Source organism: Coenobita brevimanus, chromosome 17 (assembly GCF_032717465.1).
Source record: "Coenobita brevimanus isolate Jiangsu-jjx chromosome 17, ASM3271746v2, whole genome shotgun sequence".
NCBI classification, from domain to species: Eukaryota; Metazoa; Arthropoda; class Malacostraca; order Decapoda; family Coenobitidae; genus Coenobita; species Coenobita brevimanus.
Window position 1 is genome coordinate 4,369,844 of NC_136970.1, and position 23,293 is coordinate 4,393,136.

General features: G+C 42.9%; 1 protein-coding gene across 1 annotated transcript; it reads right to left on the reverse strand.

The window, feature by feature from the left end:
* Positions 1-3,469: 3,469 nt before the first annotated feature.
* LOC145391232 (uncharacterized) lies at positions 3,470-22,673 on the reverse strand. The gene is made up of 5 exons (XM_080265908.1): positions 21,255-22,673; positions 19,357-20,625; positions 17,113-17,237; positions 11,912-12,029; positions 3,470-3,976 (listed from the first exon to the last, which is right to left on the reverse strand). Exons 1-5 carry the CDS (start codon positions 22,671-22,673, stop codon positions 3,503-3,505), a joined length of 3,405 nt encoding a protein of 1,134 aa, XP_080122034.1. The 3' UTR covers positions 3,470-3,502.
* Between the last annotated feature and the right edge of the window lie 620 nt (positions 22,674-23,293).

Sequence of the window (23,293 nt, forward strand, 5' to 3'; positions counted from 1 at the left end):
TTAATTCTGGTGAAGGCAGTGTCTACCATGAAGGGGTGCCAGTTCCCTACACACAGTGTTGTACTTTACCTGTAGGATGGTCTCACAGATGCAGTTGAGCACCTGTAGTCAGCAGGTCTCCTTGGCCAGACAGATGAGGGTTAAGTAACAACAGCAACTCTAACTTGGCCTGGCCTAAAACTGTCATCTCTTTTCCTGAATGCCGAGTTGTAGCAATAGATGATCACCTTAATATGATGCTAGTCATAAAGCAGTGCTATGGAAAGGATGTAGAGCTGTTGCCATTAAGATGTATGAAATAAGCCACAAGAAGACAATAATTTGGGCCATGTTAAAGAACTGTATGGTAGTTGCCTAAAGCTGTCATCCTCTGGGAAGAAGCTAAACACTTCAGGATTGTTCAAAGTTTATTTCAAATGTCAGTAAATAAAAAATAAATACTGTGAATATAGACTGTACATATCTGTTTAATAAACTGAGATACATTTTCCTCTGGTACTGACTTAAAAGCACACAGCTTAACCCTTTCAGCTTAAGGCTATAATTTACATTTTATTTTTAATCTCTCCTGACAGTTTTATTCAGCTTAGGTTAGAGTACAAGAGGGGTTAGGTAGTTTTCATTAACCCTTTTTACTGCTAGGGTGCTTTCCTGGTACTGGCTGTCCTCACTGTAAGTCTGGGATATTTTCCAATATATTACAACTTTATCCACACAAATGGCATGTTAAATTGTGGGATATCTGCCAATCAGTTTGTAGATAGTAACTTAACTTTCCCCCGTGGAGTGCAAGAAGTGTTTATGGGAGACTGTGTCAGCTCAGGCTGTGCTAAACAAACCTTTACTTCAAATTTGTACATTGGGGAGGCTCCTAGGGCATGAAACTGTACTTCATGGGTTAATAGGCAATATCTGTTATTTTACACTGGACTTATTAGCCAAAAAGTAACACTGAAAAGATTACATATAATGAGGACATAATAGGTAGCAGCAAGAATAATATGAAAATCAACTTCTTCAGCTGATGGGGATAAAACCAGACAATATAAATGCTGTAGTATCCAGTAGGCCTATAAGGAACTGGGGCTACATTTATAAACTCTCCTTAGTTGAAGTTAGGTATAAGGTTCCCTGTACAGTATATACATTACTTTCCATTCATACACCTACCAAACACTTCACTAACAAATCTTAGTTTTAAAAAATGTTGTGGAGTTTTGTTTATCCTATAAATTGGTTAGAATCCTATATAATTACTTCCCCTGGCCTTCATACACTGTCAGTGCATTCTCTCTGGTATCAAGCACATACACTCGCATGCATACAGGCAACCACTCACATATACATTAACATCTTCAGTATGTTGATGTCCTTTTCATTTTATTCTCTAGATGATTTTGCACAACTCAGGAGGGCTAATAGGGTACTCTCCTGCCCTGATGAAATTCCTTTGGTAAGTAATGTAACTAGCAACATCCCATCCCATTTTGCCTCATACAGAAGCATAGGGGCCTGGGGCGAGGCTACCCAGTCTCAACATTTAGGGGCATCAGTGACCAACTTCACTTGCCCTTGGGTGGCATTACACAAACAAGAAACCCCAACTGCCCCCTCTGGTAGTAACAAAAATAAATTGAAAATGACATCCTCAAACTGAAGGGTTTACTTAAGGAATGTGAAAGACATGGTACCAACCCCTCTGACTGTGGTGAGTTTGCTGGGCCCTATTACCATATTGTGCGAAGGGGTAAGCAACCCCATGATTTTCTTATGCTCATTTACAGCACACCTGTAATTGTTAGATGCGGTCAGCCTGACTCCTACAATACAGAGTGCAGCCACCAATGATACATCAAGGTCGGACATGCTTATTGTCACATGTTTCAGAATTAATTGCTTAGAGATTGGGGGCTTGTCCATACCTTTGCACTCTGTTTTAACAATACAGACATGAGCTAAATGAAACTCTGTTATACATTAGAATAAATTGCAAAGTTTTAAAATCTCAGCTAATATGATAATTATTATTATTATTCTTTTTTTTTTTACAATTTCCAGTGACTCAGGCTGTTTCTTCTGAGCATAGTGAAATCTTACATTAGCCTAAATAAAATTTAAAGTACATAGTCCACAGTCAATGGGTTAACTTTTTGAATGCGATGACATTTTTCATTTTCAACAAGACACCACCAGTCAATTTTATTTAACTTTGGAGAACCCATCATATTTAATCCGCCCCATCCCGACGTTTTCTGGGCAATGGTACGCCCCAGTCCCAACATTTTTGGACCTTTTTTTGGGGGGGCTCAAACATCCGCTTTTGGTGAGAAACATCGAAAATTCATAGAGAAATCACTCACCTGAGGTTTAAAATACTCGATCCAGGTAGGAATACCTCCTTACCTTACAGGGTTTTCTATCAGGCTGGCTGCAAAGAAAACGAGTTCCATGGGAGGATAACTATTCTACACCACTCATAAACGGTATTTATTTATTTATTTGGTACGAATTTATATGTAGTACGAGAGTATATTGGTTTTCAAATGGTAATATAGGCATTATAAGCATTGTTTCACTCGCTAACTCATCACCATTCCTGACCTTTTTCTGCCACATTACCTGATCATCATTTCTGACTGTTTCTTCCTCTAATGTTTGTCCTCCACATTGTCATCGATTGGGGAATCACTCTGGCCCTGAATATCGTACCGTGGCATGACATGGCTTTACTGGCCAGGTCACTGATAACAGGTGAATTGCTGAGAAAAGGGCATGCAGGGGGGGGAGGAGGTCATGCTGGGTAAGGCATTGTCCCTGCCTGGCATCTTGTAAAGGAAGGTGTCCCGTGTATACATGCCAAAAATCACTTGCGAAAATTGAAAATTGTGCAAATTAAATTGAAAATTGTGCAAATTAGGGACCTTGCAATGTTCTGTCTATCTATTGCCAGACGCCTCAATCCCGATTGGGGTGGCCACAAACAAATCGCCTCCAAGTCGCCCTGTCCCCTGCCATTTCACTGCCCTGCTCCCAACTTACACCCCCTTCTCTCATATACCACTCCACCCCATCCCTCCATCTCATCCTCGGCCTCCCCCTCCCTCTTCCCCCCTCCACCTCACTCACATACACTCTCTTCGTCAGTCTTTCACCCTCCATTCTCTCCACAAGGCCAAACCACCTCAGTGTGTTCCTCATAACGCTTCCTATCACATCCACATCCACACCACAACGCTCCTTTATATCCTCATTCGTCAGCCTGTCTCTCCATGTGACTCTACAGGCTCCTTGCAATGTTGCCGCGTTAATTTACGTCTCCGGGATATGAGTGCACATCATGTGAGGACGTGAATTCACGTCTCCGGGACGAGGCGGGTTAAGGGGCTATTGAAGACTGAATCTAACCTCACTATTTTGAAAAGTCACTCCTATGCTGAAAAAAAAATCTGGTATTAACAGGGATAAAATTTAAATAGTCACCATACTGAAGGGATTTTGTGGATTAATTTAGATTGTCTTGAACAAATATGGCAATGCAGTCACCATCCATGCCAGTGACAACTGCCGTGTGTCCACCAGGAAATTGTCCAGTGGCTTGTGCCCCAGCCAAGTCCCTGTCAGCCAGTATGATTGTCCCAGCTGGAAGGGGATTCTCAGCCAGGTCAGCACCCACACCATCAGGCCTCACTTCAGCATCCTGTAGTCTGATCCCTGGATCGGCACTGTGTAGATCTAGCGTTTCTGACTCTTTGGACACCAGATCTGAGCCTTCCATTTGAGAGTCATTGCAGGATATGATGCACCCCCCACTATTCACCAGGTCACCACCCTCCAAGTCAACACCCATGGCAGCATTTGTGGAGTCAGTAAACTTTGGCTCAGGTGGGGCAGAGTCGGCAACCTCAGCGTCCATCTTCTCGTGTTTCTTGAGGTGTATCTTTAGGGTGACGAACTGGATGAATGTCTTTGGGCACAGCTACGGAAGTGAAGCACTTGAGTTAATATACTAAGATTTGCTATACAGTCAGTTTCTGCTATATATCTAGGATGTGTGCTACTCACAACTTAATGTTTTTGTTCATGCCTAATTTTTTTTCCTTTTTTTTAAATGCATGGAGGAAGGAACCAAAGGCAAGAAGTCCAAATGATTGTTCCCTCCAAGAAAAAACAAAAATAAGGTAACAGAGAGCCAAATTCAAGACAGTTCAGAGGCGCAGTGACCATTGAAGTAGCGACAGAAAAGAGATAAAGATGCAACAGTGTGGCAAAGAAACAGAGGTTGAAGGAAGCCTGTATGAGGGGGAGGTTAATGAGATGAAAAGCCTTTGACTCCATCTTGTTGAGAAGAGCTATATGTGGGAAGCCTCCCCATACATGAGAGCTGCACTCTATAATGGAGTGAATAAAACCTGTGTATAAAGCCAACAACTATGCTGGGACAAAGAAGACAGGAAATCAGCTTAGCACACCTAATCTCTCGCAAGCAGATTTTACAAGCAAGGTAATATGATCTTACCAAGATAAAACCCATGAGAAGGTAAGCCCAAGTATGTTTTACCCGTTAACTGCTCTATACAGCCTGGGCTGTTCCAAGTGCGACTGCTCAATACAGCCCTGGCTGTGCAGGTGAATTTCGAATATAGTGACATGGTGACCAAGGCTGACCCATGCAAGCATGTTTGAGCCTTCAAAACCGAAAAAGAAAACAAGAACCATACATTCCAATAAGGAATCAGACACTTCAATGTCCATCCATGGCTTTACCAAAGTAAATATTGAGCTAATATTTTGTTACTACATACTTTGGCATGAATTCTCTCAATTCCTAAGACAAAATTTGGCCTTTGGGAAATTTCATTTTTACCCCTATGTCTGTGCATCATGGACACCTCTAAAAAACCGGCATGCGCAGTTCACGGGTTAAAGATGATGCAAGATTCAGGTAGCTCTATATACCTCTATATAGCCAGACGCCATAGTCCCATAAAAGGTGGCCGTTTGTCTTTGAGTTAGTGGTTCTATGGAGAGGGGCACTAACCCTCTGCCAACCCTCTTGCTGACATGTAGGCAACAAGTGTAGGTTGGCTATATGGTTACCACCCAGCATTAAAATGGTTTTCTGGCTTACAGGAAACCATTAGGCTTCTTACTCAATGTAAGGCCACCTGAAAATGAAATTGTAGTAGTGAAAAATGACAGGAAAGATGGGCGAAATAGGATGAGAGGAGGGCAGACACAGAAAAAGAATGATAAAGGTTAAGGAAGAAGTTGGCAGCACTACATCAAGTGATTGGATGATGGCTGCCACTAACTACCACAAACTGAATTAGATGTTAAAAATTAGAGGATACTCCTGCAGAAGATTCTGATGAGTTGAAAGATGTATGAACTGAGTTTTTGAAGCATTAAAAACATGATTACTTTCACCCCAATCAGAGATATAAGCCAAGTTAGACTTTGGGTGTGTCATAGCCTTATCCCTTGTTTGCTGAAGTAACTGCTGAGATGCACGCTGCAGGAAGCGAATGGAATGAAGGATGGAGTCATCAGCATATGAGTGGATAGGGTTAGATGTACAGCTTAGAAGGTCACTGATAAGTAGAAGGTAGAGAGTTGGTGATAAGACAGAACCCTGATGAACACCAGTATTGATAAATCTAGGGGAACAGGGCCGTCTACAACAGCAGCTATAGAATGACCAGAATGGAAGCTAGAGATGAAGGCACAGATAGAGGGATGGAAACCGTAAGAGGGCAGTTTGGAAATTAAAGATTTATGCCAGACTCGATCGAAAGCCTTTGAGATGTTGAGTGCAATGGCAAAGCTTTCGCCAAAGTCCCAAAAGGAGGATGATCAGGAGTCTGAAACATAGGTGAGAAGATCGCCAATGCAGCGTCCCTGGCGAAATCCATACTGATGATCAGAAAGAAGATTGTGATAGGAAAGGTGCTTTAAAAATTTTTATCGCCCATCTTTATAAGGCGAAGCGATAATGTTTTTGCCTGCCTCTGTGTGTGTGTGTGTGTGTGTGTGTGTGTGTGTGTGTGTGTGTGTGTGTGTGTGTGTGTTTCCACTGTATCTCATGAATGGCTTGAGCTATCAACATGAAATCTTCAGGGTATCAAGATATGGCCAAAATCTTGGCAGAGTTCAAAAATGGGTACTCAGGGTCAAGGACAAGATCACCAAAATGGCTGCCAAAAGTCAACTAGATATTATCACCTGCCTTTAGCATCATTATATCTCATGAACGGCTTGAGCTATCAACATGAAGCCTTCAGGGTATCAAGATATGGCCACAATCTTGGCTGAGTTCAAAAATGGGCAGTCGGGGTCAAGTTCTAGGTCACCAAAACGGCCGCCAAAGGTCAACTAGTTTTTATCGCCCACCTTTAACACCAATATATCTCATGAACGGCTTGAGCTATCAACATGAAACCTTTATGGCATCAAGATATGGCCAATATCTTGGACTTGGCCAACAGCATATTCTGGTGGGCGATTAGCATTCGGCTCCCAAATGTTTTTCTTTCATTTATTAAGAACTGATTCAAAAAATTTTAAAATATAGGATGTAGTACTAGTAGTAGTTGTTCCCTAGGAAGTCTGGCTGAACAGCCCCGAGTCCCTAAGGAAGGCCATGGCCGAGACCGGGCTTTCCCACAGAGCTCTCAAGGAGTGTATGTTGTGTTGTTGGTACAGGTGATTGTCTGCAATGCAGTCTTCCATAATGTGCTTAATAGTATGGGGTGCTGTGTTACATCCTGGACAGGCATCAGCGACAGAGTCATCCAGCCTCTTCTGGTAACTTAAGAGGGCTGGATGATGCCCACATCTCAGCCTGGCCAGGTGGACCCTGTCCTCACAAGGGAGATAGGATTCAGAAGGGTGGATATCAGGAGGCCGTGCATGCAGCTGTGTGTTGTCTTTAAATGACTGAATGGAGCAGTGAGTGATTTGAGCATGGATATGCTTCTGGAAGCTGGTCTGAGGCAGGCAAGGGGGGAGAGATGACAGAATTTGTGTGTGATATCGTGTACTGTGGGTGTTGTTTTGATGTTCCTTGGTGTGTGTGGATGTGTTGCCATGTAGTGTGCTGTGGGTGTTGTTTTGATGTTCCTTGGTGTGTGTGGATGTGTTGCCATGTAGTGTAGTGGATGTTGTGGGTTTGTGGAGCTGCAGCAAGAATTTGGGTGCCTCCCATGTCTAGGTGATCCTTGACTTTGAGGACTTCAGTTTCTTGATATAGGTGGTCTGTGGGTGTAGTAGCCGTGCAGCCTGTGATTATTTTTAGGGCCTTGTTCTGTATGGTCTGTAGAGTGTTGTTGTGTGTTTTGGTGAGGTTAGAAGCCCAGGCAGGGCTTGCATAATTCATCACTGAATGTATGTATTGTTTGCATACTGTGGTGGTGGTTTCTTTGTTGTGTCCGAATGTTGTATGGGCAAGTGGCCTCAAAGCACTGAGTCTTGGTGTTATTTTATTTTTAATGTTTGTGATGTGTTGTTTAAATGACATTGATGTATTGTATGTTATACCAAGGATTTTGGGTGTGTGTGTGTGTATGTGGTAGGGGAGTGTTGTGGGATGTGACTGTGTTCTGCTGTCCAGTTTGTGAGAAGAGTCACTGCAGATTTGGCTGGGGCTATTTTGAGCCTGTTTGTGGTGAACCATTCGTGTAGTGTGTTGAGGTAAGGTTGAGTGATGTGTGCAGCTGTGTTTGCGTTTTGTTGCATACATGTAAATGTTATATCATCTGCATAGGAAGCTATGTGTATCTGTGGTGTGTGGGTATGTCGTGTATGTATAGGGTAAAGAGTGTAGGGGACAAAACAGAACCTTGGGGGACGCCATTTGTGAAGTTTCTGATGTTAGAAGACTGACCGGCAAACGTTACGTGTGCACATCTGTCTGCTAAGTACTGTAGTTTGCCAACCATCTTTTTGTGTTACTGTGCATGTTTGTGTTGAATATTTTGTTTGTGAGGTTGTGTTAGGGGATGGCATCAAAAGTTTTGCTAATGTCTAGTGTGACTAGCAGTGTTCTGTGTGGTGGCCTAGTTGAACTCATGCCATCAAAAACTCTCTGTGTAAGGTCTGTAAGAAAAGTGTTTGTGAAGTGTAGTGGCCTAAAGCCATGTTGTGATGGGGGTTGGGGGTGTGTGAGGTGTAACTAGTTGTAGTACCAGTCATTCAGTGACTTTAGTGGGGGTGCAGAGGAGTGTGACTGGGCGGTGTGAGGAAGGTAACTTGGGGTCTTTGTTGGGTTTAGGAACAGTGATGATAATGCCATGCTTCCAGATGTTGGGTATTATGTTGTCTGAGTAGCTGTAGTTTGATATGTTGGTGAGTGCTTGTATGCCTTGTGGTCCAAGGTGTTTAAGGTGAATGTTGCTTATGTTGGCTGGTCCACAGGCAGATGAGTGCTTGAGGTTGCTAAAGATGTGCTTCGTCTGGGTGTAAGTCAAAGGTGCGTAGTCTGGGTCTGTGAGGAACAGTCTTTTACGTCGGATGATACGTCAGTCATCGCGATGGGGGTTTAGATGGCTGACATGTGAAAAGTGATTGATGAGAGTGTTTCCTTGTTGTTTGTTTGAAGGCATGGTGTCTGTTGTTGTGATGGCAGCATGTGATTGTGTAGTGTTGCTGCTGGAGAGTGTGATGCTGTTTAGTGTTCTGTAGAGTTTGCTGGTGTTTGTTTTGTGGTCCAGTGTTTGGAGATTATTATTCCAGTTTAGTGTTTGCTGTTCTGATATTTTATTGTTTATTTGAGCATTGAGTTTTTGTATTTGTTGTACTGTGTCTTGTGTATGGGGTGTTGGGCAGTGTCGCAGTGTGTCCCGTTGACTGATGAGGCCTTGAATTTCTGGTGTGAAGTTTGGGTTGTGTCTCTTTCTGTTGCCTCTAAGGATGTGTCTTTTGTCTGTGTTTTGTATAACTGTACTGAAAGTGTGCACAGCAGTGTTGATGTTTGTGATGGGTGTAAAGCAACTGGGCGATAAGAGGGCAGGGAATGGTCACCCTTCTTTGGGACAGGCTGAATGAGAGCAAACTTCAGCAAGAAGGAAAGGTACAAGTTGAAAGACAAAGGCAAAAGAGTTTGCCTTGGCAGGGTGTAAGCACAGATGCACAGTTCTTGAAGACAACAGGAGGGACTCCATCAGGCCCATATGCCTTGTTGGTATTGAGGGAAGTGATGGCAGAAATTACATCAGTTGAAGAAATTTAATGTCAGCCATGAGGAAGTCAGAGGGGGGAAGTGATGGAGGAACAGCATTGGAACTGTCTAAGGTGGAACTGGAGGAGAAGGTCTAAGCAAACAGTTCTCCTTTATCAGTAGAAGAAACGGCTACAGAACTATCAAAGTGGAAAAGAGGAGGGAAGGATGATGAATTAAAGCTGTTAGAAAGATTTTTGGCAAGGTGTCAGAAGGAGCAGGAAGAATTTGAGTTGGAGAGCTCACGGCATTTAGTACAAATATAATTATTTTTAGCAGAGCAAAGAGCAGACTTAGCATGATTCCAGGCAGAAACATAAAAGATACGAGACTCAGGGGTGGGTTAGCCCTGGTGCCTTTTGTAGGCCCTCTCCTTGTTGTGGACAGCACTGGAACAAGCGTGATTAAACTAAGCTTTTTTTTGTATTAGTCACAGGATATGAGAAAGGAATGTGTCCTTCCATGCCTGTAAGAATAACCTCCGTAATAAGCAAGGCACACTCAGATTACTCTCAGCCATGGACACAATAATCATTCCAGGGAAAATCAAAGATGTATTGCCTGAGGGCCTTCCAATCAGCAACCCCAGAGTGCCACAGCCAACGCTTCCTGGGAGGATCCGCAGGACTTACTGGAGTGATAGGACAGGTTAACCCTTTGGCCGCGACCTAGCATTTCTCGGCCATTTCCCATGGATGCGGCCCAAGTCCCTAAAAAATGAGTGCTAATTATAATTTTGTTGCTACTTTTCTAATATGAAAAGACTGTGGTTTCCATTTTTTACTGTGACAATGGTAAAAAATGCACCTTTCTATGAGAAAATTGTCACTTTCTGAGAGAAAATACGGAAATAATTAATTTTTGCTACTGTCTAATTTTGCACCTTTTGGTCCCACTCACTTTCTCCAGCCTTAGCTACTCTTTTCTCCAACAGATGGCAGAATATCCTAGGCTGGCGCACAGCTCACATTCGAGGGAATGCAGTCTTCTTAAGCGGTACACAGAAAAGTTTTTTGTCAGCTGTGGACTGTAGTTGCCTGACATGTCATGAAGAATAAGTAGGGTGACCACAGTCGCCTTACACAGCCAGAGGGTTAAGGTGATACGGTTATGATTGGAGGAGCCCAATGGAGAGAAAAAATTAACAGCACAAATAGATGGATTAATTGTAAGGAAGAGGTCAAGTATATTGGAACTCTCTCCACGGCGGTCAGGGGTAAGAGTAGGGTGCTGTACAAGCTGCTCAGGGTCATTATGGATAGAAAAGATATAGGCTTGTTCACCAGGTGGATCAGTGAAAGGAGAGGAGGGCTAAAGGTGGTGGTGAACATTGAAATCACCTAGAATGGAGATTTCAGAGAAAGGAGAAATTGATAGGATGTGTTCCATCTTAGAAGTAGGACAGTCCAAGAATTTTTCATAGTCAGTAGAATTAGGGGATAAGTAACCAGCACAGAAATTTTTAGTAAAAAAATAACAGGATAGCCAAAGCCAGAGAGTAGAGTATTCAGATGATTCAAGTTTAGGAACACAAAAGCAAGATACTGCATGTTGTTGCATACATATACAGAACAGTCACCATTGGTTCTGAAATGAATACAGAGGAAAAAGGAGGATGCAGGGAAGGGTTTGCTTTCAGCTGGATCAGACAGCTGAGTCTTTGTGAGGAAGAGAAGATTACTAGGTAAATGTGCACAAGCACTGATTTTTTACATCAAAACAACATTAATGAAATACAAGGAACTTTAAGTGAATAAATCAACAACTTAAATGAGGACTACAGTGTGTGAATTAGTAACGTGTAAGTGAAGATGGAGGTATGGTATCACTGGTAGCTTCCATTGTATTATGGTATGCATCACCATTTTTTCAACCCTTCACAATGGTCACATTAACTTTACTGCTGCTGCTATCACGTGGATTTCTCCATATAAGGAGAGCTCCGTTCTAGAAGGGTTAAATAAAAGAAATATTCAACACCCACATTTGGAAAACCTATCCAAAGCTGAATGAAATCACATAGAGACAGCAGGAATAAAAGCACTGAACCTGTAATAAATACTTGGAATAATGAGATTAATTGCATAACCAAAGACAAAAAATAGGTTTAGCCACTATGATCACATTACATGAAAGATAGTGATAAGGTGGCTTGATATGGCAAATAAATATACTGTATGAGAACGGGCGATACCGATGTTGAAGAAGCAGTGTACTGACAAAGGGTACAAATGAATGAGTAAAGTATGACAGATGATGGAGGTTGCATCTCTTTAAATTTATAGCAAACAATTCTTTTGCCTCAGAGCTGAGATGAAAGTGACAAGAGGAAGGTACTGCATGTGTGAGAGTTGCTGCATGTGAAATTGTGCCCCTAATTCTGAAGGCATATATGACAGTGATATGGATTTGTATCTCACTTCAATTAGCACTCCTGTTCGTAAGCTCAAGTTTTCATATATTCCTTTCTGTGTTTCCTGATCCTACCCACCTAACTGTGATGGTGGGTGTTTGGGTAGGAGAATATTTTATTAATTCCGTTGATTTTCAGCAAGACTGACAAGCTGAAGTTTTTAGAATGGTATAGCCTGTGGATATGCTCAAATTTCTGAAAGCTTGAAAGGTAAGTAAATACACATTTATATACCAATGTACATAAATATATCCATTTTAACTTACTACACACAGGGTACTCACAGGACACTTGTGTGGTCTCTCTCCCGTGTGTACTCTTTCATGGCGGTGGAGGTGAGAAACATGGGAGAACTCTCGACCACACGCAAAGCAGATGTATGGCTGTTCTTTCTTGTGTAATCTGAAAGAAGTTATGGGAAGTTAGGGCAGCAGAAAGTTTTAAGTCTGAAAGGAATGCCACTGCATTGCTCTCTGCTTTGATATCCTTAGTACAATAAAGTATGTCATATTCACAGCTGGATTTATGGTGTTACAGGAGGTATTTTTGTGATGTGTTGCTGGGGGCATAGGAAACAGTGATGAATGCAGCAATATCTAATTCAAATTCACAAACCATTCCTTGTAACAACCAGGATCAATCTTAAGACCTCAAAGACCCCAACCATCTGCTCTGTCCACTCTACCATCAGTACCATACCACTGTGGCAATCTCTGAAGAGTGAACATAACTAGGAGGACCTTCAAGTACTTCTGTCTCAACTTGATGATAATCCTCCAACATGCTCCTCCACGTCGCCCTTGCATCTCGTTTTTGGTGTTCCTCTTCTTCCACCCATTCCTTCAATTTATGCCCTTCCTCTTATACTGTAGCACCAGTCGAACAGGGCAGTACTCCCGAGGTTGATGGCAAGCTGGTGACAGGGAGAGCTGGAGCTCCCGTTTCACCAGCCCTCAGGACTTGATCCTGACCATCTCCCTTTTCTGAACATTTTCAGTGCATTCATTTACACAGAGAGTAGGCCAGCATGCTCTCATGATACCTCTATCTTCAACTGTCTACACCACACTACATGCGCATAACATATCACACCTTCTATTCACATCTTTAGTAATGGCCGCTGCAATCTTACAATCAAATGAGGTGGTATCTCGGATTGCCACCACCGGCAGGGTAGGGCTGGAGGCACAGGGTCCTCCCGGTCGCTATCAAGCGACTGTGCCAGCAGCGACTGTTGCTATTTCCGGGAATGCTCATCGGCAAAGAGGTGACGGTGCGGCCTTATTCTTTATCAACATCTCGTGACCTTACCACAAATTTAAACTCAGTTCATTTTTTCCTTCAGTCCATATCCCTTTGGCCCTTTTCCTCACAGAACCACAAATCTCACCCTCTACCGATATATCTCCATTTTGTTTTCCCGGTTACCATCTCCTTACAAACTTTCGAAACAAGGGCGGCACCTGTTGTTATATCAAATCCCAATATGCAGTTGACACTATTTTAAACTTCACTTCATCCAGTTTTGATTACTCATTATATAAATTAAATTGCCAAAACATTACCAAATATATCTGTGTAGTTTATCGTTCCACAAATGCTTCTTCGGAACCCAGTGTATTTGATTCCATATCCCCTCAGTTGAGTAACCTTGACCTTGCCCTTGGCAATGAAATTACCATTTTCGGTGATTTTAACATACACAATGTTGAATGGTTATTGCATTCTGCCCGGACTGACGACGCTGGTCTAGAATGCGAGCTGTTTGCGGAATCATTTAATCTCACCCAGTTGGTAAAGCAACCAACCAGAATACCTGATAATCCTGACCATAATGCCCATCTCTTGGATTTATTCTTGACAATTAATCCAGATCAATACAGGATAGAGGTACTGTCACCACTTGGATCCTCTGACCACAATCTCATCAAAGCCTCATTAGTTAACCCTCCTACATCTCCCCATTCCGAACCTGTCAGGGTGACCCGATGGCACTTTGACAGGGCAGACTGGGATGGATTTAGAAATTATCTTGCTGATGTTCCATGGCAGTCTTTCTTCTCTAGTGATCCCAATTCTACCCAGTCCCACATTTGTGACTTAATACTAGCTGGTATGGATTTATTCATACCAAGTCAACAATTCACTAAAAGATCAAACCCTCCAAAATGGTTTGATGGCAATTGTGCCAGAGCAACAGCCCAAAAGTCATTAGCATATAACTCTTACTTAAAATCAAAAACACCTGAATCACTCTCCCAATTTAAAATTGCTAGAAATCATGCAAAAGCTGTATTAAATCTATCTAAATCAAACTTTCTTCAAAAGCAAGCATCAAAACTACTTAACAGCCCTAATGACAACAGAATATTCTGGTCAACTCTTAATTCTTTCAATAATAACTTTAACAAGTCATCTTCCATTCCCCCACTAAAATCTTCAGATGGCAATATTACAAATGACCCACGTGGGAAAGCAGATATCTTTGCTAGTACCTTTGCAAGAAACTCTACCATAGATGATACCAGCCAGAATGTCTCAGTACTGGAACTTGATTCTCCCGAAATTGCCCTACTTAAAATACAGACAAGATTTGTAAAATCCATCCTAGACAATTTACCTACCAACAAAGCTCCAGGTCCAGATGGAATTCCGCCAATTGTTTTTAAAAAGTGTTCCCCTGAACTTGCCTCTGTCCTAGCTAAATTATTCAGACTATGCATACGTACTTCTTTATTCCCAAATTCATGGAAAGAAGCCAATATCCACCCAGTTCCGAAGAAAGGAAGTTCGTCTGACCCCTCCAATTACAGACCAATAGCTATCACATCTTCTCTTGGTAAGGTATTTGAAACTTTAATTAATAAGCATATTGTTAAACATCTTGAATCCAACAACTTAATTAATGATAGACAATACGGTTTTCGCCACTTAAAGATCCACCATTGACATACTCAATCTCTTAACTCATACCATCCTTCAATCATTTGTTCTTTTTGGAGAAACTTATGAAGTCGCTCTTGATATCTCTAAAGATTTCGACAGAGTATGGCACCGTTCCCTGCTGTCCAAACTCCATTGCTATGGACTAACGTCTTTTGTTCCTTTGATTTCTTCTTATCTTAGTGACAGGAAAATAAGAGTAAAAGTAGATGATGTATATTCGAATTTCCACTCAATTAACGCCTGCCACAGGGATCAGTTCTGGCGCCAACCCTATTTCTGGTTCATATTAATGATCTCTTATCTGTCACTCACAATCCCATTCACTCATATGCAGATGACTCAACACTACATAGTTCATTCACACTCAGACATCCATTTACAAAGTCTAATATCTCTACCTCTCAACTCAATACAGCCATCTCCATAAATCAAGATCTATCTACAATCAGTGAATGGGGACAAAACAACCTTGTCTCTTTTAATGCTAGTAAAACTAAATATATACAGTTTACTAATAGACAAATATTGCCAGATTCGTACATTACCTTCAGTGCTACTAATATTCCCATCTCCAAAAGTATTGAAATTCTTGGTGTCTCACTTAACAGTGCCCTCAGCTGGACCTCTCATGTCAGATCACTTGCTAAAACCGCCTCAAAGAAACTTGGATTATTGTACAGAGTCCGTAACTTCTTCGCCAATGAGCAGTTAGCTATAATTTATAAGAGTCATGTGCGCTCTCAGCTTGAATATTGCTCACCCTTGTGGAATGGTTGTGGAGAGGTTGCATTAAGACAACTAGACAAAATTCAGAATAAAGCTGTTAGAATCATTAACAACCCTGCCATTACATATAAACTACCTTCCCTGCAAGTAAGAAGGAATGTTGCCTCCCTTGCATTATTTTACAGATATTTTTTTGGCAAATGCTCAGACGAAATTGCGTCCATGGTGCCACCTCTCCATGCCTTCCCTCGTGCTACACGGGCATCTGGTAGCGCTCATGACTGGAATGTCACTCAACCACATTGCAGAACTTCTGCCTATCAGAATTCTTTCATTCCCCGAACTGCATCTCTCTGGAACTCGCTTCCCCAGAGTTGTTTTCCTCCAAATTTCAACCTACAACTGTTCAAGTCTAATTCTTACAGATATTTTATGAACAGAGGACACCAGTAATCTGGTGTATGGATTATTTTTTTTTCTCCATTTGTTTTTCCTTCCTCCGTTCTGTTATTTAAAAAAAAAAAAAAAAAAATACTACTCCACTTTGTACCTCTTGTTCTTGGTCTTTTTCTTCATCCATCATCATCATCATCATCATCACCCTGACTATAAAACAGGTTCTCCACTGTGTTCCTCTTCCATACTGTGATTCAACTCCAATCCTTCTACCTTGTGTTCTTGGTCTTCCACATCTTCCAACTACTGACTGCAGGCTTAAGTTGCCATTGTCCTTCAGTCTACCATCTTCCCTTCCAGGGCTATGGAAATCATTGAGGGATATTTGTATATATGGGCATTTAAACTACCTGGTTATATCAGTGCCACCACATCAATGCATCCCTCTCCAGCACTTTCATCATCCCTACTATTAGTACATCACCACTTCACACCCTCCCAATATACTCTCTCCTCTTTGTTCCTTCACCTGATCCTAACCAAAATGTCTCAGCTTAGTCTTTTCATCTTTTTCTCAGTCTTACTCTTCTTCCAATCATTTTACCAATGCAAACCCTTCCTCAAGTAATACTTCACTTTGTTCCTCATCCATATCATGACAAATTCTGTCTTTGCACCATGCTCTTTGTCTGCTTCTGCTTATCCTTCCATGACCTCTAGAAGCCACCATTTTTCATACACTCCACTTTGTTCTCAATGACCCTTTTCATTAATCATCATAGGTCTGAGAGACTGTTATAACAGGCATGGATTGGGGAGGGGTTATGGGGGATGTATGTCTCCCTAATTTTGGCAGACCAGTGATTACTTATAATGAGTGAACAATGTTATCTACCAAACTATATGCAGTTAATTCCTAACAAAAATTTTTCAAAGAATCATTTTAATGAAAGAAATAATTTGGTAATAAAGTAGAAGACTTTGATCATTATTCAGCATGTACTGGTAACCATATCTGTGATAATTCTGCTTAGACTCATATCCCCCTTAACAGCCATGAAATAAATTATTTGGGGTAAACTACAGGGTAATCAGTGGGGGGTCTGGTTATGGATCTTCCAAACTTGCTGAGTGAAAATGAATGAATGACATTTTCTCCTGCCTTTAGACACCACCCTAATTCAGTATGTAACAGCAAGATTGTGTAAAAAAATATCAATAATAATTCATCAGGAGTCTGAGCACAACAGCAAGCATATATTATACAAAAAAAAGTACTGTATATAATTCATCAGGAACTTGAGTATGTAATAGCAATGTGTATACAGTACAAGTAGGAAAAAATAAATTCATCGGGAAATTCTACAGAGGGTCAAATCAATGGCTGTCCAATAAAGGAAAATAAAGTGTGACTAACCTCATATGGTATTTGTAGTCGCTTTTACTGAAGAACTTCTTGCCACAAAGGTCACATGCATAGGGTCGCAGATACTGGTGGTCCCGCTTGTGGTGCTGCTTCAGTGATGTTACGCTCTTGTACCGCTGGTGAGAAACACATAATTAAATTCCCTCACAATGATGGTGCCTTATTTGTCATTTATTCTTGTTGCTGCCAAACCATTTATTCAGTTTAGGGAAAGACCCCATCATAGTCAAGGGGTTACATGCAGTCACAACTTCTTCAGTACAATGAGATGTTTTTAATATTATTCTTACTACCTCCTAAGTTATTTTATTCAGGACAGGCAAGACTCCTTGTAGTAATTGATTCTGTGCAGGAAAGACCATTGTAGTAGTTCATGCAGCACAAGAAAGAGCCCTGGTAGTATTTTATTCAACACAGAAAATAACCATCCATCCATTGCCAGACGCCATGTATCCCAGACGGGGTGGCCAATGGCTTAGAGTTACTTGTTTTACAGGGAGGGGCACTAATCCTCCACCAACCCCACTTGACACGTAGGGATGCCAACAGCATCTGGTGTGGTGGTCACCCATCCAAGTACTAACCAGACCCAACGTTGCTTAACTTCGCTGATCGGACGGGAAGCGGTGTACTCAACGTGGTATTTATTCAGCACAGGAAAGACCCCTTGTAGTATTTTATTCAGTACAGGAAAGACCCCTTGTAGTACTTTATTCAGCACAGGAAAGACCCCTTGTAGTATTTTATTCAGCACAAGAACGACTCCTTGACTGATGAGGTTAATAGTTAAAACTTTGCATCATCTCAACTCATGTCAATGTGGGAAGTTGGGATGGGATGATCTGATGATGATAACACCCTTTCCTTCTGTCATTTAATTAAACTCGTAAAATGATGAAATAATGGATTGTCAGTACTGCAGTTAAAAAACTGTAAGTTATAAGAAGTAAAAGACAGCAGTTTTAACCCCTTGGTTGCATATAGCATTTGGAAATGCCAAATGGTAGACTGTGTCATATAATCTGGAAGAGCTGCATGAAATACTGTAATGTGAATTTTTCAGTCATTTTTTTGTGCCTACTGCATGCTTATGCTCGATTGGTGGGTTGCAAATCGTTAGTGCGGAATGTAAACTTTGTCTGATTAAAATGATATCATGTTTGGTAAGGTATACGTGGGTCAAAGCACACAATGAAAACATGATTTTTTAAAACCAGTTTTCCTAAACCACTGACATAGGAAATGTTTAGGGCCGCCGCAGCCTACAGGTTAACAAGAGCTAGTGTTGCTCAATTCCATTTCTCCAGCAGTCAAACAGGCAAGAATACTGTAAAGCAGGAATACTGAAATGGCAGAAACGGGAAGTGAATTAAGTGCTTGTCTAACCACTTGTGAATGGCTATGTAGTAAAAAAAAAAAAAAAAGAAAAAAAAATAGTATAACTGGAATTTCTTTAGGTGCTTGGTGCACTGATTGTTACAATATTCCCAAAATCTTATAGGTCACTCTGGGAGAGTTGGAAATTCTCTGGTTTGTCACTCGACGGCAGATATTCACAACGTGGAAGATATAGGCTTGCCCTAACTGAGATTAAGTATGGGTGTGATGCTATATGATGTTTCTCCACAATACACTACTGACCATAAATTATGTGTTTATAGTTCCCTAAACAGGTAGTCTTGTACAATATAGCATTGTCCTCAAAACCTAAAAATAAGTCATAAAATGTATTCAAGTGTGGAATTATAGAATGCAGGTGAAACTCTTGCAGCATATAATCCACCACTGACAAAAACCATGTATTCACCCTAATCATTCACTAATAATGTACTGTATTTTCATCTACGGATTCATGTAAAGTTGAAATGCATCTATGTAGCAGCCACTTATCCATACCACATCATACACTACCAGTACAACTATGCATTCAATCCACTTAACCACAATTTTTTCAGTTACCCTTCCAAACTAGAAACCTATGTAAACTAAGACTGGACAACTTTCACTACAGTGTTTAGGTGTGTCAGTGACTTGTCAAGCCACAGTGGACTCTTGACCCTTGTGATCAATATGGCAGGCTTAAAGCATCATCCAGCCATATAAATAATAAACATTTACAATGATTCAGTGGGTGACAGACACACCACAAAGGTGAAAGGTGTCCAACCTTTGTATTTACAATATTGTTTTTACTCAACCACACAAGCCATTCGTAACATCTCCATTATGACCAACCTTTGGGCACTGTGTACACTGGTGGAAGGTGGGTGATGGGTCGTGCTTCACCATGTGTTTGTTGAGGGTGGAGCGGTAGGCAAAGGTGAGGTTACACTGACTACACTGGTACCTGTGTAGTGAGGCATCATGGGTGGCCAGGTGCTGCTGGAAGTTCCACTGTTTACTGAACCCCTTACCACAGTCTGGACACACCAGCTGCCCTGTCATGCCCTGCCTCCCACCAGACAGATCAGGCTTCATCTCTAACTCATCCTCTGTGCCATCATCCTTCTCACTTTTTATCACCACTGGCTTCCCTGACGCCTTCACTGGTAGAGCTGCCTGCTCTGGCTCTAACTCTGTTTTTGGAGTGGCTGTGGCCAAGGTGATGATGGGCATGAGAGACTTGTCCTGGAGATGGGTTGTGTCTACAGTGTCCATTATCATATCTGCAGCACTCTGAGGCTCCAGTTTGATGCTGTGAACAGGCAAAGTTGAGGAGGCAGGGGTGGGGTCAGGCAGGGTGTAGGTAGGATGGCCATCATCAGTTTGTGGGGCCAGTAGTAGCGTTGGGTCATCGTGGTGATTGTGTACATTAATCATGATGGTCTCCTCAGGTAGGGCTGGACGGAAGGGAGTTTCATCTTGTACCAGTGGGTCTCCTGGGGCATCTACTTGTGGCACCTGGTCTCTGCTGGCCTTGTTGCCTTTCTTCATGACATAGGATACACTCTCACCCTCCTGTGTGATATACATAATCAGGTACTCCTCCTCATCATCCTTTTCCCCTTTTTCCACCACACTGACCATCTGGCTGTCCTCTGTGTCCTTGGTGGGGTTGGAGGGCTGAGGTGGTGTGTCTGGGTTGAGATCCAGGTCAGCGGTGATGGAGTCCACAATGGTCCTGGCTGTCTGCAGCCCCAGGGGTTCACCGGCCTGCTCCTCTGGAGTGAGGCAGGCATGAGTTTTGACCTCTGCCATGGGAAACACCTTGCCACATGAGCCACACAGATGCTGACTGGTGCTAGCGTGGGCCTGCTGCTCATGGGTCTTCAACTCAGACTTGAGGCAAAATTGCGCCCCACACACTCGGCAATAATAACTGCGCCCAGCCCCACCCACCTGCCCTCGAATGATGCGGGCAGCCTCTTGCATGGTCATCACCTTCTTGTGCTCTTGCTTGGAGTGTTTACATAATCCTGCTGCACTCCGGAAGCTGGCGGGACACAGTGGGCACACGCCTGACCCTGGCTGGTGACTGGCACGGTGTTTGTGTAGCAGAGTCACCTGTGGTACACAGTTTGGTTAATATTACACAGTGCTATCACTACAACACTCCACAGACACATGGTCATCTAATATTTATACAGTACTATGATTTACTGTTAGCTACACTGTGAAATTCCACTGCGGACAAATGCATTACGATACATGAACCACATTTATATGAGTGCAAATACAGTAATATCTTTGGTAACTTTAGTAATCAAAACTGAATAAAATGGTACAGTACATAATGTTATGTTGTTTTAAGTGCTATGGTAATAAGTCAATCTGTTTCTGAAGAATTGGCTTATTTTTAATTCTTTTGAGCCCCAGGGGTGCACTACTTCTGCAATGATTATACATTTTCTATAGAGATGCTACATGACATTATTAACCTTTGGAATATCCTATGTGACTATAGAAAAGAAAGTAATTATAAAGCCTAATGGTTTCCTGTAAGCCAGGGAACCATTTACAATGCTGGGTGGTAACCATATAAACAACCCATATGTGTTCCCTGTGTGTCAACAAGTGGGTTTGTGGAGGGTTAGTGCCCCATCCCATGAAGCAACTAACTCAAAGTCAAATGGGCACCCCTTACAGGACAGTGGGGTCTGGCTATAGACAGACAGAATTATGAAGTGACTGACCTGTTTAAAGCGTTTGCCACAGGTGGGACAGACATAAGGTTTGATGCCAGTGTGGAGACGCTGGTGGCGGATCAGGTTAGATGGGTGGCTGAATTGGCGGCCACACACATGACACACATTGGTCTTGATGCCCAGGTGCAGGTTGAGGTGCATCTTGAGGTCATGTGGCCTGTAGAATGCTTTAGTGCAGAATGTGCAGGCGTGGGGCCGCTCCTTGTTGTGCACCGACCTCACATGATCCTCCAGCACTAGACTCTTACTGAAGCTGAGGTGACATGAGGGGCAGGGGTAGGGGCGGGGTGAGTGGTGCGCCTCAGCCTTGTGAACGCGCAGCTCCACTGCTGAGAGGCAGGTATGGTTGCACACTTCACAGCTCCACACACCCTGGCCACGGTGAACCTGCAGGTGACCATTGTACTGGCGACCGGACCGGAACTGAGTATGACACACAGGGCAGGTGAGGCGGCCCGGGTTGCCACAGCGGCGGGTGCGGCGAGGGGGCAGCAGGGAGTCTCTTGTGGCTAGACGTTCTTCGATAGTGCTGTTGCCCTCACTCTCCTCCTGCTGCCCTGCCTCCACACCTTCCTTGTCCACTGCCTCACCCTCAATGCTGGTCTCAGGTTCTGGCAGTGCTGGCTGTGTCGTATTCTCCAGTTTGAGTGGCCTGACTGACACCAGCAGAACAGGGTTATCTTGCTGACCAGGCTGAGTGTCTGGAGTTTGTCCCTCCTCTAGCATGGCCTGGCCCTCATCCCCTGTGGCTGGCCCCACCAGCACCAGGTCCCCATAGGTACGCTGTAGGTGCTGTGTGTAAGCAGCTGGTAAGGTATGCAGTGCTGACCCTTCCACTGAATTGAGGGTGATGGTGTGACCCTCATCCCCACTAGGTCCCTCTGCCCTATCCCCCTCCCTCTCTGCCTCACCTTGGATGTAAATGTAGGTCATGGGTTCACCTGACCCTGCCTCCCCCACCACCACCAGTTGTCCTCCTGTCATCTCTTGTGTACCACTGGGGTCCTTGTGGGGAAGGTGGTGCGAGGCATCAGGTAAATGGTGTGAGGTGGCCGGCAGGTGGTGTGGGGCCCTGGGTGATGGCTGGTGTGAAGGTTCATCCAGCGGGTCAAGCATAATATTAACCCCAGCCTCCAGCGAGTCTAAAGTGTCCAGTGCAGCATAAGTTATGGTGGCTTCTGGGTGCAAGTGGGGTGGATGGGTACTTACATGAGGCCCCATCATCCCACCCCGCCCATGGTCCTCCTCTTTGACGGAACACAATAATAGTGACTCGCCCCCACCCTCCCCCTCCCCCAGGGTGACTATGGGGGTGTCTCCAGTGGCCAGGGGATGAGCCTGGGTGTTTGTGAGGGGCTGTAGGGACAGCAGCTGGTCTCTCTCATCCTCTCTCACAACATTGTTCATTGCGCTCCTGAAAGCATGCTATCCATTATTAAACATACACCTGATTTAACCCATTCATGATCATGTCTTTTCTTGTATTTCATTCCAGCTAACATCTGATGATCTTATCCAGCTATGAGTCAGTAACAGGACACTGAGAATATTAATAATGGTACCATGTTCCCTATGTTTCAACAAGTGGGTTGACAGAGGGTTAGTGTCTCTCCCTGCAAAACAACTAACTCAAAGACAAATGGCCTCCCCTTACAGGATTATGGCATCTGCCTATAGATAGACAGACCATTGTCCCTGCCATTGGTGGATGGAATGGCTCTCATATTCTGTTTCAACTAACTTCATCATCATCATCATTATCATCATCATCATCCATACCTCCTTTCCCATCCTAGGACAGGGTGAGGAGCAGCCATGTCTAGACAGCCTAAGTCTGCCCAGTTCAATGGGCCATGCTTCCATTCACTCATCATTCAAGCCCACAGAATCCTGGCTCCATCAATTAAGTAAAAAAAAAATTTCACCACATTCTGTAGCTTCACATATACAGTACCTATCTGATGGTGTAAATCCGAATGCTGTCAAGTTAAAAAGGGGTGCCAAATCCCTGGTTATGTGCTTCTCCA

Excerpts from the sequence above, each read along its gene's own strand:
- LOC145391232 (XM_080265908.1), bottom strand. The coding sequence starts at position 22,673 with ATGAACAATGTTGTGAGAGAGGATGAGAGAGACCAGCTGCTGTCCCTA. Across the intron at positions 12,030-17,112 it reads GACTACAAATACCATATGAG|ATTACACAAGAAAGAACAGC; the intron begins GTTAGTCACACT and ends AACTTCTTTCAG. Across the intron at positions 3,977-11,911 it reads AGAGACCACACAAGTGTCCT|CTGTGCCCAAAGACATTCAT; the intron begins GTGAGTACCCTG and ends TCACTTCCGTAG.